General features: G+C 49.3%; 1 protein-coding gene across 1 annotated transcript in view; it reads right to left on the bottom strand.

Moving 5' to 3' along the window:
* PAK5 (p21 (RAC1) activated kinase 5) overlaps window positions 1-17,252 on the bottom strand; it is a 145,569-nt gene that overhangs the window by 14,551 nt on the left and 113,766 nt on the right. Inside the window, exon 3 of the mRNA XM_005422586.2 lies at window positions 3,610-4,407. Within this exon, the coding sequence (XP_005422643.2) occupies window positions 3,610-4,407 (798 nt within the window). The remainder of the gene's footprint in view (window positions 1-3,609; window positions 4,408-17,252) is intronic.

Below are 17,252 nucleotides of genomic sequence, written 5' to 3'. Positions count from 1 at the left end.
CCCCTGCAGAGGGGCTGCTCAGAGGCTGCTCTGGGAAGAGCTGGAGCCTGCCTCCTGCAGGGCTGACAGCCACCCTCCCTGCATCAGGAGCGCCCAGCAGCAGCAGCAGGGCTGTGCAGTCCCCTCCCAGCGTGCTGGGGGTGCTGAGGCAGAAATCCACACCATTGCAGCCATCATCTCCCTTACTCCATCAGGCAGGGATGGCCATCAAACAGAAGGGAGTCAGACACATGAATTTCATGAAGGACATTACATCTGCCAAACTAATTAACGCAGAGAAGTGCTCAGATGGTTCGGTGGAGGGAGGGGAACTCAATCTAACCCTGTCCTATATATCTGTGTACGTAGGGACAAATAATTTATTGCTTTGGCTGTAAATACACCATTTTCTTTATAACCACTGAGATGGGGAAAACCTGGTCTAGAAATTCAAGCTGGATAAATCCACGCTAATGAATTATTTGAGGCTTCACCCGTGTCTGGTATTTCTGAGTATATTGGGCTTAACACACTGGCCAAAGAATATTCTGCAGTAAAATTTTAGAATGAACATTCAGGGGTTCAGTGTGCTTGCTAAGAGTTTTCGGAGGCTTTCTGAGGTTAACATTGCTGCACAATGTAAACCCACTTCCTGAATCCCAAATGCTACAAGAAGTCAGGAGATATAATGAGTAAATCACTGAAGCTCTCCTTCAAGGCTGTCCTGACACAGTGCTCCACACCACAGCAAAATGAATGCACTTTACTCCACCAATAATTCCATTTCTGCTGCTGAATGCAGCCCCTACTGAATGGAAATCCTTTAAATGCTACAAAGGAAAGAAGAAAGCAGTCCTGCACTCGTTCCAGATCAGGTCAAAGGAGCAGCCAAAGCTCTGGCACGACATTCAGCATGGCACAGTGGCATCCCCCACATGTGCACAGTCTGCCAGGCGGAAGGTGCAGAAGGGATGGTCTGTAACCCACACTGAGACCACAAAGGCAGAGGTCTGGCTCTGCTGCTTCGCTGGGCAAAGCCCCAGGACTGCCTGTTCCACACACAGAGGTGGCAGGCAGCACTCACACACAGCTGCTGGCTGGCAATGGGAATACAGGGGAAAAGGAGGAGATTTCTGACAGTGAAGGCTTGGCCCTGCCTTTGCCAGGCTGGAAATGTGCCTGTGGTACAGAGGGACACAGGGGACCACGGTGAGACACCTCTGCTGCATTACAGCAGCAAGGGGGGAGCAGGCATCATGGGCCCTTGGAAGAGGGACAGGAGAGGGTCCCAGAGAGCTCCTCCTGGAAAACAACAGGGAAAGGAGCTTTGAAGTGATAGGGCTTGGTGGCAGAAGTTAGGAGGGCTGCCTGGGATGAAGAGGAGGGTAAAAAATCCCATGCAGAACAGAGTGGCCAAACAGAAGCCAACGATGAACTCGATATTGTGAGACAATACTGAGGTGGGACACCAGCTCTGTGTGGGGAGGGTGGCACAGCAGACTCTGCAGCTCCATGCAGGTGTCCTGGAGTCAGTCTGCAGGACAGGAGAGCACGTGGTGACACAGGGGGGGCACACAGGGAGGCAAATCTGAGCCTCTGGCTCCCCACACCTCCATGGTTCCACTGCAGCAGTGGCCAAGCCCAGGGCAGGGCAAGTGCTCTGATGCAACAACTCTGAAATCACTGGTGATGAAACAGAGCACACATTGGATAGTTCTGACATCTCTTACCTGCAAATTATACTGAGGTAAATCTGCTCTTCACATTTACAAGCCAAAATGAACATCCTTGTTAAAGGCACTTTGATGCCACACATTTGTGCCTGAAGACTTTTTCACTTACTTTTTCACCCCTTTTAATTATACTTTAAACCCAATCTCATTTGTAAAATATCTGATTTGAGATCTGACTCTCATTTAGTAAGCTCATTTGATGAACCATTATTTTACTAATGCCTCCTTGAAAAGAAGTTTCTTCAGCAATCCTCCAAGACAAGAAACTCCTATTCACCTCCAGGAGCTGTGGACAGGTCTGGGAATTGAGCTGCTGCCTTTAACAGCGAATCATCAAGTTTCAATACACCAAGGTTGTAGGAGTGTTTTTGATGCTCTGAGGAACACCTCACAATGAATCTTGCACAGAGGCATATATTTTTAAAATAAAAGTTGTTACTGCATTTTAATGGGGCATTTTTCAAAGTGCTGGAATCCTATAATAAACACCTGTGTCTTCTGCCCTATTGATTGGTGTAAAACTGGCAGAAGCAGGTGCTACAGGGTCTCTGCATTACTGGATTTGCCCTCCTCTTTTCTAAACTCAGACAAAATGACTGCTCTCAGTAAAGGAAATGGCAGCTAACCCAGCCCAGATTTTCCTCCCAGCTTCCAGAATCGCCACTGAATGTCTCAGTGGTATAACCAGATCCATTCCAATGTCTCACTGGTATAACTACCACACACACTCCTCCCACCACACCCTGAGCTTTGCAAAGGCACCCTCTGTGCTCCAGGGCAAAGAGGGACAAAAACTGCACTGCTCACCCCTTCCCATGGGCACTGCACCACGGTCATGGCAAAGCAGCCAGACCTAAGGAGGCACAAGGCTGGCACAGCTCCAACCCAGGGATCTCAGGGATCTGCAGCCCTGGCACTGCAGCAGGACACAGCCATAAGCAAATGCACTGGCCAGCTATCATCAGAGAGAAGAACACACCTCACCACTGACAGTCACCCACCTCAGCGTGTGGAAAGTCACAGCAACCCCAGAGCTGGAGAAATGATCATCACAGTGCCCGTTGCTAGGGGAACTCAGAGATGTTCAGAGCAAACTACACTGAAAAGGCATCTCTTGCACAGCATCAGGAGGTCATCATGGTTATGTGACTAGAGGTGTGGGAAAAGCACTCTGACCGGCACAAGTGCTCACAGCACACTGCTGCAGGCAGGGCTGGAGAGCTTGTGCAGGTAACACACCTCATGTGGCAGAGCAGGGACAGATCTGTGGAGAGGAGCTGCCTCTAGATAACATGGCTGAAATGCTTTCTTGCACAGTTTTTTTAAACTACATCTAAAATGTCTTGGGTGAGATCAGCTGCTTTGACGTCGTTTCAGTCCTTAAAAACAATGCAGAAGGGAGTAAGCCCCTACTCTCATGAGCAGTGAAGAGCTTGTAATATAAAGATGGCATAAATACAGTGTAAATACTGAAACACAGAGGTTTCAGCCTTGCACAGTAACAACTCAAACACAGGAGTATCTGATACACAAACCAGAGCAGTGTCTCACCTCCTGCTATAGATCTGCTCAGGTGTACAAACTCCTGAAGCTACAAAAAACGGCCAAAGGACTTGCGCTTACCGGGAATTTCAAATAAAATCCCCAGAAGATGGGCACTCCAAACCTGCCTTTCAGTAAGTATCTTAAACCCACTGTCCCTGACATCCATTTCCATACACCCAAGTGCAGTGGGTGGGTTTCCAAGGCTGCCAAGGAGCAGCCCCACAACTCTCGGGCCGTTCCCAGCCCCGTTTGGCACGGCGTGCCCACGCATGGCTCCCTGCCCTCACTCGTGGCCCTGCCCCTGTGCGCAGGCTGATCCCTGCCCGGGAGCAGTCCCTGGCAGCTGGGTTACCTTGGGCACTCCTGCTGCGGTCTCGGACAGGCGGGGGTAGGTGTAGGAGCTGTAGGAATGTCCCTGCTGGTGAGCTTTGAAGGCGCTGGCTGCGTAGGGCATGGCCGGCTCCTGCAGGCCGGAGCCCGACCTGGATCTCTGCCTCATGGCCGGCTGGGGGCTCGCAGGGTCCACGTAGGAGGACTTGGGCCTCTTGTCAATGTCCTCCTTGGCGAGGCCGTGTCCCCAGTCGGGCTCCCCGTAGTCCAGCCTGTCCCTGGGGCCCTCGCTCTGCAGCGAGGCCCGGGACGGGGCGTAGGGGAAGGAATCTCGGTAGTCCAGGGAGGAGCCGCTGGGCACCCGCTGGTACTCCAGCCTCAGGCCCCCGTACTCCAGCGCCTTGGGCTTGCTCTCCAGGTGTGCCTGGTAATCCGGGAGGAACCGGGACAGCTCTGACTGCAGGGGGGTCACTTCTGAGTAGTACAAGTCGCGGGCTGTGACCTTGAGCAGGTGCCCGTTGTGCCTGGCGGCCAGGCTGCCCTGGCAGTAGCGGTCCCACTCGTCCCCGCACAGGGCCCTGTCCCGGAGCCGCTCCCCGCCGCTCTCGGCCGTGCCGTCCGACTCGCTCGAGTACTGCGAGCACATGATGTAGCCATTCTCCTCCTGGGGCCGGGGCACGTGGTTGGCACGGCCCTGGTGGTGGCTGGGAGGGCTCTCCTTCCGCAGGGAGTTGGATCGGGTCACTGAGATGTTGTCAAACTCCTCCAGCAGCCCATTGATGGAAGTGTCCTTTCGAGGCTTGTTCCCCCGAACAATGGTCTGCCAATACAAAATGGCTTTGGTTAAACACTGGTTTTTGTTTAGTATTTCACCAAAAAAAACCACCAAAAAGGAAGAAAGTCTGTATTCACCCAGGACTACCCATAGCAATGTCTTATGTTCTTCATCACATATCTCATTGCTTAAAAAAAACCCCTCAATAAATAATTACAGTAGGACGTGAAGAAATGTTTAAATACAGTGCAGATCACAAGCTGGGATTTGGCATGCAACCCCAAGCCACTCTCAAAAAGCCCAATTTCAGAGATGGGTGTTCAGCAGCCAACAATAGAGACATCTAAACTCACTACTTATTTTCCATTTGTTCTTATTCAGTTGTCTGTACAAAGCCACACTGGTGGGCTGAGTTGGATTTTCAGGGCATGAATAAGCTAAATGAGAATCATTCAGTGGTCACTTCCATGTGCTATTTTAACAAACTGCTGGAATGAAAAGTAGCATACAGTTAATCAGGCACTGAATTTTCCTGGTTTTTTCTTTTTTTACAAAACAGTATGTTCCTGAGTAGCAGAATCCCACTGAGGCTTGCCTCTTAGTTAACTTAGTGTAAAAGACACTTGGGAAAGAGGGAAAAAATTAACTCCATCTCCTTGTAACACACAGCATCCAGCAAGCCAGGGTGCACAACCATGGCTCTGGGACACCCACGTCAGGGATGCCAAGTGCTGGCACAGTTTGTGTCCCACTATTGCCAAGCCTTCCATAGATGCCATCCCACTCCTTCATGCCCAAAACACTGCTGCTCCTGCTAGGATGGGAGGTGAGCAGGGCATGGTGACAGCTCTCCTTCAGGAAAGATTTCATTTTTCAGCCAGTACCACCTGAGGGCTGTAACACCACTGCACGTTTACAAACACCTGACCAGAATAAGATGTACAGACTGGTGGCCAGGGCCATAAATCAGCCAGGCTCCACTGAAAACACATTTGCTTTGCTGATTTACTTTGGCTAAGTATCTCTGGCTGCATCTTCCTTAACTCACTGAGCTTTTCAACAGAGTCACCCTGGTCACCCCAAGGAGACTCTCCTCCTCTCTGGAAGTGCTGCACACTGAGCCTGGTGAATCAGGAACCAAGCAGGCAGACGCTGAATGTGGAACACTGGACACCAACCACAGCATTTCAGACCCAGCCTGGTCTCTCTGCACTTGTTTAAGCATAGTGAGACTGCTCAGCTCCTGCTTGACAGCACTCAGGGCTTCAAACTTTGCCAAAAGAAGCATTCAATCACTAGTAGGAGCACAAAATTACCAGGAATGTACTTCTTTGTCTCCCAGCAAAAGGCAGCTGAGGAAAGGCAGGTGAAAAGCAAAGCAGGCCTGACCTCACGCTGCCTCCTGCCCTGATTTATGTCCATAATTACTTGCCTAGTTTGCTATTTTGAAGCCAGTGGTACTGAAACAATAGGACAGCAAAAATAAGAGACAGCAAATAGATCACTCCTTTCACCTCCAAAGCCATTCAGCCGGATGAGAGGGATTTGTTTAATTCTGCTCCAGCCTCTTAGGCAGGATGGCTGCACGATCATTCATATTTAATTATCACATAATAAAGCAGCAACATTCGACAATGAAATGCCTATAATTGAAAACAAGATTGAAACACCCGACTGCCACCCCTGGGCAGGGCCTGCCGAGGAGGGAAATGCCCATTTCACACCTCCAGGGGACCTGGACAAAGGAGAGCTCCCCTGGCTATGCCCAGGGAGCCCTTGGAGCACAGGGAAGAGGAGCTGCCCCTCTGCTCTGTCTGCATTTTCAGACACCCTCAGAAGGAAGGTTTAGAAAATGCAGCTGAGTGTTGCTGTTAGGGAATTCACTGGTGACAAATCCCTGCAGTTTGGGGATTTTCGGCAGACAGGTGCATGCGTGGGAGTAACCTTTTCCATTATGGGGATTTAAAAATAGCACTAATAGTAAAATGAGCCTATAGGAAATTCTGGTTTAAAAAGAAAAAAAAGCATTTGCCACTGAAGCCTCAGCCTGGTGAAGCTGTCCTGGCCAGCTCTGGGACCTCAGTGCTGTCTCATCCTGACTGCTGAAGTTAAGGGGATTAAGAACTAAACCCCATCTCTTTTATCCCAGCATTTTAAGGATGATCACTGGCAAACAGTGACTTGCAAGAGTGATGGCTGCAATTCCTATTGGCTTCAGATTATTTTCCATGAGAAAATGAAAATGGCCAGCACAAAGGGAGGATAAAACTTACCTGTTCCAGAGGCACACTTTCTGAATAGTCAGTGCTTTGTTACTATGAATAACAATTATTATCAATTGTGATAATTAATTATTTCTAACAGCAACAACAACAATAATATTTCTATTTGCTTTGGCTTGTTTTTAAATTTTGCATTTCCCTTATATGGAAGGCCAGACTTGGTGAGATGTCCTCAGGCTCAATCAGGCAGCCTACACCAGCTTGATCTTTTCCAAGGAAATATCCAGCACCATTCTTATCAAAAGAACTGTAGTGTCCATGAAGAAGAAAATTTGGGAAGTCTTTCACCAAGACCCTGTGAAATACTCTATAGTGTCAAGTCTATCTGAACAGAACTTTAAATGTTCATACACAATTCTGAAGTACATTGTTTAACTCCCTGGTGGGAGAACCATTTACTAGGCTGAAAAAACAAATTAATATCCTGAAGAAGGTATTGGTGTAAAGGAGTAATTAAAGTAATTGTTCTGTAAGAATGAGCAGAGTATCAAAATTAAAAAACTAAATCAAGTAAGATGTTATAAAGAACAAAACATACGTTGCACCATGTTAACTTGTCCTGAAGTGATTTACTAGAGAGAAAGTGTGCGCTGGGCTTGCCAGCACCCAGAGCTTTCCTGGGAAGCACAGGAATTGCAGAAAGAAGCCTGAGAGTGGGAGCTGCCATGAGCCTGGCCCAAATTCCCAAACCTGGAGGTGCCAGCCCCACAGGGAGTAGCCAGGCTCCAAGGAATGGCTCTGGGGAAAAGCTGGACTGATGATGTGGGGTCTTGGTGTGGGATTGTGGATCTGGGCACTGGATCAGTGAGCACAGGGAAAACCTCATGGGATACACACACAATGGCAGGAGTCCCAAATTATGGGAAATCTGAGCTCTAATTAAAAAGCAAAACAAAAACCTTGAAAGAAAATGTAACAGGAAAGGGCCATCATGGAAAGAGATATAATGGTAACTAGTGTCATAGGAACTAGACTAGTTTTTCTCATTTTAATGGCTTTATAAACTGAAAAAAATATGAGGAGGAGGAGGGGATTCTACCTCTATCTTCTGGATATATTTACAGAGATTGTTTTCTGAATTTTTTTTACCCACTTACTGGTCTTTGCATTTTTAAACTTATGGAATTTTCAGGGCTGCTGCAGGCAAAGCAGATAAAAGCAAAGTATCCTTTGCCAAGCTTGATGGGCAAAGATTTCTGAGGCCTCTGTTCTGCCTGCTGAGATCCCGCAATGGGAGTGTGCACAGCACCTGTCCTGGCTGGAAAAGTGGCACTGAGCCCCTCAGCTCCCCCAGGCTCCATACCCATGGTGCTCATTACAGGCCCTGTGCAGCCCAGGAGGGAGGGAGCTCCCATGGATGGAGGAGCTGGGAATTCCACACTGCCCTTCCCCTTGTGACAGACAGCAATGCCATGGCTGTCTCTCACAGTTAAATGCAGATATCATGGATCTATGTTAGGAGAAGTTCTATAGATCTATAGCTATGTTTTATCCCCTCGTGCTGTTATTGGGGGTGCCTGGGGTTTGGGACATTTGGGAGGGTGGGATCACCTGTGGCAGCACCTGACACCCAATCAGGATTTAAGGAAGTGATCTCCACCACTGGACAGCAAAGGAGGAGCCAATGGACAGAACTCTGGGAGAGCTAAAGGGTTAAAAGGTGAAACCTCCATTGTGTGGGGGAGCACACGGTGGGAAAGATCCTCTGCTCCCAGTGCCATATCTTTTCTCTATTCAGTCTGCTGTTGCACTCTTGACAGGATCTAATAAACCTTTCTGGATGTTTGGGAGCGAGCAGCATCTCTCCCACGCTGGCAGATCCCTGGCACAGAGTCAGGAAGGGCCCTGCACGCAGGGGTGCAGTGCCTGGGCTGGGCCCAGCGCCCTGTGCGTCCCTGGTGACAGCAGCCATCCTTCATGGGGCTCTGCAGCGCCTGTGCTGCCCTGATAAGCTCTAATGGATCTGCCTGGCACCGAGGCGCTCCTGCCTTGCTTCCAGCAGCACATGAGAAACTGCTCCTGTGCTCAAATACTGTACTGACCTTGACAGTAATGAAGTGGGTAATTAACTGTTGTGCCCTAATGCGACCTTGCATTTATTGTCTTTAGAACTACTATACTTTACACACTCGTTGAGAATATATCATCCTTTGTCCTCCTGGAGCTGGGTTTTCTGCAGTCAATGAGGGTTCTAAATCTCTGTGATGTGCAGGGTGAAAAAAAAGGAAATTTAAGGAAAGGTTGCCCTTATGAACAGCCAATCTAAACTCTGATTTTGCCTCTAGCTAGCTTCCCCCCTCATCTGCACTACACATAAACTAAAAGCACAGCCTATGCTGAAAATCATTTTTTTGTTCTTAAGAAAAGGTGCATAAAAAAGCACAGATGGTCAGAATAATCCAATTCTAAGTGATGGATGTATTGGTAATTTATTTTCTTGTGTTGCAAGACATCTCAAAGTATTTGAAGCTGTGTTCATGACACCACATTTACTCCCAGTGTAAACAAATATGAGCAGCATGTGGAGAGAAAAACTGATCCTTGTCATCACTAAGAAGGAAAACTCCAGGTTTCCCTGTGGGTAACACAGTTTCACAGCTGCAGCCAAGGTGTCAAACCAGGAGCACGAGATGGTGTCACCTGTCCCCTGCCATGAAGTGTCCCAGCAGGAGAGCCATAAATCCCTGCTTGGGACAGCTCTCAGACAGGACCTTTCCTGGGCACAGCAGGAACCAGAGAAATGCAAACGCAGGTAAAACCCAGCCAAACCAGCCTCAGGAGGGCAGAATTCCCCAGACAGAGCCCACGGGTGCTGCAGGGTGAGCCACCTCTGGGATGGGCTCCTCACCTGAGCTGGCTCCAAATCCCAGCATCCACACCAAGGTGCAGCCTGAGAGCAGCCTAACATGCCAAACAGCACCACTGCCAGCTGGTTAAAATTCTTCAAAAGCAAAATAATGGAAAGCTATGAAAACAGCACTGTGTCATTCCCACCCTGCACAGCAGTTTAAAAGTTGGTTTCCATAACAACAAGAGCAACGTTTCATTAGAATCACATTCCCTGGTAATTCTTTTGACATCTTAAAATACAGCAACTTTAACACAGGGTTTAGTTTAAAATATCACTGAAATATCTACATTCTAGTAACTTTTCCTTATTTTTTTTTAATACACAAAAATGCTTGTTATATGTAATTTGAAATGCTATTAGAGAATTTTAAAAGTTTAAAATAATTATTCTGGGCCTACTTGAAATATATCTGATCTGTGCAATTTTATATGTCATATACACACACAGATCTCTCAGACACACAACAAATGAGTGAAATGCGACTTAAAAGTTTTAATTTGAAAGAGAAAGTGTCTGTATTACTGATTCAGTGATACAGAAAGTGTCTGTAATACTGATCAGTATTTCTGATGGGTTCAGGGAGAGGAGGGGAGAAATCTCAAACCAAACAATTTCTGTTTCATAGGACTTAGGACCCTTCAAATTTTTCTTTTATCCAGAGATGGAAAGGAAAAGAAAAATGTCCCACAGAATCAAATAAACACACCAGTCACAGGAATTTTAACCGCCCTCTTTGCCCTGCTGCATTTCCACAAGGCTGGTGGCAATGGCTTCAGCACAGCAGGGCACAGAGGGCACAGGACACAGGAGATGAAGCAAGGGCTGCTGCCAACCCTGGTGCCTCCTTCAGCTCTGGCATCATCACTTTCACAGCCCAACACATCACAAAATGCACCCCAAAGCAGGCATGCACTGACTCTGCTGCCCATCTGAGCTGGGGGCAAGCATCCCCAGGGAAACTGCAGGCAGTGGGACAGCAAGGGCAGCCTGCAGGGGCCTGGGGCTATGCCAGGGGATGCAGAGCTCTCTGCAGCCACATCACCATCACCACCAACCGCAATGGGGAGAGAGGCCTGCTGTAGGGAGGGTGCTGTGAAAGCCCACATGTACCCCCAGGGCACAGGGCGCTGCCCAGGGGAATGCAGCCGCTCTGCCCCAGCAGCCCCAGGGAGGAGCTGAGGCCCAGCCTGCACTCACAGAGTCCCACTGCAGCACAAACCCTCCCTGCAGCCAGCCTGGAACGTCCCTGGGCTCCCTCTGCCCTCAACGTGCCCACTAACAAATGCAAGCTTGGTGGAGCATTAACCCAATTAATGATCCCCGGGCTTTTCTCCCTCAGTCAAAGATTTTTCTGGCTGCAGTTTGATTGAGCTTTCTGAAATATTTAAGTCAATTCCAGTGTGATAACATTTCACACTCAGGAAGTAATTGCCTTCATCTGGCAGCTCTGACAGAGGGAACGTCCCTGAGGAGGGCAGAGGCTCCTGGGTCACTCCACCGTGGTCGGGGTCATCTCCTGCTTTTAATTAAAATGAGCATTTTGACAGTCCTGACACACATGCCAGGAGCTCTTTTTAATCTGACTGATGTCTCTGACTGCTTTGGACTCCTTCATCCTCTCCTGAAAGCTCACTCCTTGATTTCAGGGCATCCAGGAATTTGTACTGGCAACATAAAAACACAAACCAATTTCATCTGCACTGAAAATTGCAGCATTCCTTCTTCCAAGGAAATATATTACTTTTCCTTTTCAAGGACACTATCAAACGGGAAATGCAGCCACAGGAATGTCCTGGGGAAGCAGGACTGACTCCCACTGAGTGGTTTTCATCTGCAAACATGGACACGAAGCAAGAAGTGCTCCTGTGCAGAAATCTGATGCTTAGGTCAAATTTACAAGGCAGGTGAGACAGAAGACACGAGGAGCTTCCTCAGGTGACATTTGAACTATTCCCTGTTGTGAAGGGGAAGTGCAAATCAAACACCTACTTGATGGGAACGAGGTGAGGCAGGAGATTCAGAGCAGCAGAGGTGGGGCCAGCCCAGCACAAGGATCTCGGGGGCACAAGGAATTGCTCCAGCGCTTCAGGCTGAGCTCAGTGTGCTGCATTTGCTGGGCTGTGTCGCCCCCCAGTGCACAGTGCCACGGCAGCCAGAGCTCCCCTCCTGCTCCAGAGCCTGTCCCAGGCTGGCTCATGCAAACCCCCGTGTTTCAAGCAGATTTCTACACCTGTCTATGCCGTGCTCCTGGAAAGGGCTGCTTCCCAGGGAAGGATAAGCCTTAGCAATAAAGATCTTCACGTGCACTATGCTCTGTGAGAATCATTAACTACAAACTAGGACACAGATACCAATTACTGCTCTGCTCAGACTACAAAACTGTAAAATCCAGTAAAATTCACAATCTTATGCTGTCCTTTCAACTGTGTGATCCTGATAACTAACTACTAATGCCTGCTGGATCTCAGCAATTAAAAAGCAGAAATGCTCAACCTAAACACTTCTCTTTCATTCACTTTTCTCTCTCCCAAGATCTGTATCTGAAATGCCTTTTTTTTCCTGGTGCACACACACATGGTTCATCCCACAGACAAGAGAAAAAGCATTTAAAAGTCTCTGCAGGTAAGTCAGTGTTGTTCCCTGGTAATACACAGCACTTGTGTGGTGTAATTGGATCCTGCATGAAGGGGAAGACAAGAAAGAACGCTCAGCAAAGCACTTCCAAATTCCTAGAGAGTCACCAAAGCCCAGATCCAATCATGTCAGAGCAGGAGACAGAAAGGAGCACATTTACACCTGCAGCTCTGGCTCCACAGGTGTCAGCTGCTTGGCAGCATTTTCCCCCTCTGATCCTGTGACTCTGTTGCACCAAACTCTGCTGGGATAGAATAAATGTGGCTGTTTGGCTATAATTAGAGGATCACAGAAAGGTTTGGATTGGAGGGACAATAGAGATTTCTATTACATGGAGCATGGTTCAGTGGGACTGTACCCTGTCTGGTTTCTGTTCTGGACTACAAGGGCTCACACCAAGCTCCTCAGCAGAGCCAGGGACCAGCGAGGGACTGCAGACCGGGCAGGGACTGAACTGCACGGAGGGGTGAAAGGCAGGGAGCACTGCACATGCTGCAGGAGCCATTCTCTGTGGCAATGCCCTCCACAGCTCTTTGCTCTGGGCTGAAGCACGTGCCCTCAGCAAAGCCATCAGGATGCCCCAGCAGGCCACCTCAGCTGTCAGGACACTGCCACACGGACAGGAGTTGGGGATTGCCTGCTGCCACCTAGTGCTGCCCATCCCAGCAGGAGCAGAGACTGCCTGAGCTGAGCTCTGGGGGCCCTGGGTGTCACAGAGTGCCTGAGCAGAGCTCTGCGTGCCCTGGGTGTCGCAGAGTGCCTGAGCTGAGCTCTGGGGGCCCTGGGTGTCACAGAGTGCCTGAGCAGAGCTCTGCGTGCCCTGGGTGTCGCAGAGTGCCTGAGCTGAGCTCTGGGGGCCCTGGGTGTCACAGAGTGCCTGAGCAGAGCTCTGCGTGCCCTGGGTGTCGCAGAGTGCCTGAGCTGAGCTCTGGGGGCCCTGGGTGTCACAGAGTGCCTGAGCAGAGCTCTGCGTGCCCTGGGTGTCGCAGAGTGCCTGAGCTGAGCTCTGGGGGCCCTGGGTGTCACAGAGTGCCTGAGCAGAGCTCTGCGTGCCCTGGGTGTCGCAGAGTGCCTGAGCTGAGCTCTGGGGGCCCTGGGTGTCACAGAGTGCCTGAGCAGAGCTCTGCGTGCCCTGGGTGTCGCAGAGTGCCTGAGCTGAGCTCTGGGGGCCCTGGGTGTCACAGAGTGCCTGAGCAGAGCTCTGCGTGCCCTGGGTGTCGCAGAGTGCCTGAGCTGAGCTCTCAGTGCCCTGAGTGAGAACATATTAACCTAGTGATAAAATTCTAAAAAACTTCTGAGCTGTGTACTTCTTGCACTGATTCATACTGTAGGCTCATTTCTATCTGTACACTGATTAAATTCCTGCCAAATTACACAAAACTGTCAGCTTGGCTGCTCTCACACCGAGTCAGCCATGGACACTAGATGGCATATTTGCATTTTATCTGTGGGGGAACAGAGAGAACTGGAGCAGCACTGTCACTCACAGACACAGTAAAACAAGTGGCACTCACGGGTGAGGCATGATCCCTTTGACAGAAAAGGTTCCACTTGAATGTGTGGCAGCATTTTCTTCCAGGAGCACACAGCAGTAAATGCATTCCTGTTCAGTGACCAAAATAAATTGGAACTGGGGCTGTCTTACAGGCCAATTGCAAATCTGACAATAACCACTTGCAGATGAAGAGAACAGGGAAGAGCTGTGGCTGGAAGGGACTCCTGCCTCCAGAGCAGGGCTAACATTTGGCCCTCTCCTTTCCAAAGGCTGAGATCCCACAGTCTCCCCTGGCTGCTGCCCTGCTGCTCAGCCCTGCTCCATGGCAGAACATGTTCCCTGCACCCAGAACATGCTCCCTGCCCTGCTGGGGACAGCCCCTCACCTGTCCCAGCCGAGGCACACAGAGCTGCCACTGCAGAACCTGGGATTAACCCCAGGGACTTTCAGGCTGTGGTTACAGGGAAGGCCCATGAGATGTCAGCAGCCCTCCAGGTCCTGTCCTGGCAGGAGCTGTCAGGGAGAAATCAAAATCTGGGAGGCTGACAGGTCAGGACAAGGCTGCTTTGTCCATCTGCTCCCATGCCCCTGAACAGCTCTGTATTTCTAAATCCCCCTTCTCCTGGCCAGGCATTTCCCCTGTGCAGTTCCACATGGGGGTTTCTGATGAAATCTGGATGTTTCTGACTGCTCAAGCCCACACAAGGACCCTCACTCTTCTCTGAGGTCCCTGACCACTCAGCATCACTGTGCACAGTATCCTCCATCTAAGCAAGGACATGTAAATGTAGGACAAAAACGTCACCTTAAACGAGGCTTGAATGCCACTGTTGGGAAAATGTGAGAGGCCAAACAGGATGGGGAAGAGAAATATTTGCCTTTTTTCCTTCTGTCCTCATGCAGAGTAAACAAAAGCTTTGATTTTCACATCAGAGCTATTGAAAGGGCCACAACCAATTAGTCATTTTCTTAGATTTCTTTCTTTTTGTGGGAGAGAGGCTGAAATGCACCAGTAGAAACTCTGAAAAGTTTTAAAAATTAAAGCTGACTCACCAGGATTGGGGTCAAGGATTGAGGCAAAAGTGAGAGAAAAGCTAAAGTTTTAAGACAAACCCTATAGAGCAGACCTGTGAGGTATGAGGCTGGAAGGCTGGGAGAGAAGCTGGCAGCCCTGTGGTCTGTCCCCCATGGCAGATTTACTGCAGAGGAAGGGAGAAGGTCATGAGGAGGTCCCAGCAGGTAAAATTCCGTTTTCTTGAAGTCCCTACATATTTAGCCACCCAAACACTGACAGCTGCCTCCCTCCTTTCTCAAGGACAAACTCAGCACTGTCGCTCTCAAGCTGGGAACCCTGATCTTGCTGAAGGTGTGGATGGATGAAACTACCCAAGGCACCAACAAAAACAGCAATGGAGGCTTGACACATGGAGCAGCACAGAGAACTAAAGGATAACCCCACCATGGTATTTCTTCAGGAACAAACGGCATTTTTCCCTGCAGTAACTTGACAGAAGTGAGGATGCTCAGCTGTTCCCTGCACCAGGAAACATGGGAAGGGATTTTAACAAGTCTTCAGTGCCTCCCTGCTCCCACTGACAGCAGCAGGCAGTGAAGAGTGTTAATGGAGCATCTTTGCACAGCCAATGATGAGCTCTCTTGGCAAAAATCCCCAGAATAAAGGCTCTGATGTCTGTTTTCCTGGTATTTTGAACGGAGTAGAGATGCATTTGCTTGGTTATTGATTCTGAAGTTTCTAAAAATCAAAGGGTGGTACCAGACTGGAGGTTCTGTGTAGCACAAAGGCAAAGATAAGGCAAGCCTATTGTGTGCTGAGAACAAACAGCAAAGCAGGAGCTCCAGTACACATGGAGTAACTACAGAGTACTGAGGCAAGGGGACCAAGAGGCCTGGCAACAGGATGGCAGCCTTTATGAAGCCTCTTTGAAGTACAGGCTGTTCCCATTTTTCATGCAGGGATGTTTTCAGTGGAAAATCAGCCTTTTTTCACCCCCTCCTTGCCTCTACCCCTCAAACCTATCAAGATCACTGCTGTTCTATTTCTCATGAACTTTTCTGCTGTGCTATACTTGTGCTTGCACCTGAAATACACAATCCTCTGCTGGGCTCTGGGTCAGCCACGCCGAGAAGGGGAATCCCACTATTGTCTCTGGTTGGTTTTGAAGGAGTGACTCTGTACAGTCCGCTCAGGCTGGCATTCAAAGGCCGACATTCCACGAGAAGCAGCTGCCACACGTGTGCCAAAGCTCCAGGAGCCTTTCAGCACAGAGCCAGGGCTGACATCCCCCAGGGTGCTGCCTTGCCACCATCCTTGCTGCTGCTGCCTTTGAGCAGAGGCGCAGCAGGGAGAGCATTTATCATGGGCTGGTTCCACCCCGAGGGAGACACTGTGCACCCACAGATCTGCTCTGCAGCCTGGGAGACAGACAAGCAAGCAGCCCTACCTGAGCGAGCTGCAGGAACAGCCTTCCCCTTGCTGCGCCGCGGCTCTGGGTGAGGCCCAAGGGAAGCCCACAGCAGCTCTGCCTCAGAACCAGCAATGGGCTGTCCAAGCCCACAGCAGCTCTGCCTCAGAACCAGCAATGGGCTGTCCAAGCCTGGCTCTGAGCTGTGCTCCTGCTCAGCCACCCAGGAGCAGCACTGGGAGGAACACTCCTGCCTCACAGCACAGTCAGTACTGCAGGAGTTACATGGCACAGGGACTCAGGAGCACATGGGAGCAGAGCTCAGAGCTGCTGCAGGACCCGAAACCACAGCGCGAGCTGACTCTGGCCAAATGCCTCAGCCTGACTCAATCCTGTGGCTCAGGGCACAGCTGTGCATCCTCCTCTGCCTCCCACCATTGCACTATCAGCTGCTGTGTGGAACAGAGAAGAGTTCTAAACAGTACCCAGATCTCAGAACCTTTGGTTCCTGTCTTCATGAACTGCAAGTGCATTTTAAATCTACAGTTCTCAGGGAAGGTAGGAGTGCCAAATACCCTTCAAACACTAAATGTACTGGTCCAAGTGCACACATTAAAAATTTGTCTAAATTAAATGTTTATGCTGAACTAGTTTAGCAACATTAAATATTCTTAATTTTAAAGTGACTGCAACTCGGCTTCTCTCTGTAAGTTAAGCTGTATCAAAACAAAGCATGCTAATTCTTAACAAATATACATTAAGCTGGTATCTTGCAATAGAGTTAAAAGCCAATGCTCAGGTGAAATTCAATGCCTCTTAGCTGCTATTAAAACTTTCTAGCACTGTTATGGAGGCCCATTTCAATCAGTTATATACAGACCCCTGACACACAGGCAGAAAAGCAAGAATTTAGAGTTTCTTGGAAAGAACCAATAGTGATTTTCTCTCCTTCAAATCATGGCAATTTCCCATCTGGGGCTTGGTCCCTCAGTGCGTGTTATTTCAGTGGACATGAACCCAGCTCTGCACACACCCTCTGCAGGCCAAGGCCCAGAGTCATATGATCTTTATAGTGCTGAGAAAATTAATGCAATTTTATACTTTTTAAGCTTAGTGATTTATAGCTCCAGAACTGTAGGAATGAGAGGGTATTTTTGCAAGATAATAAACTCCTTCCCCACCCCCCCCCCCCCCCCTCATAACAC

This window comes from Geospiza fortis, unplaced genomic scaffold (assembly GCF_000277835.1).
Source record: "Geospiza fortis unplaced genomic scaffold, GeoFor_1.0 scaffold275, whole genome shotgun sequence".
Classification (NCBI taxonomy): Eukaryota; Metazoa; Chordata; class Aves; order Passeriformes; family Thraupidae; genus Geospiza; species Geospiza fortis.
This window is presented reverse-complemented; position numbering and strand designations above follow the sequence as displayed.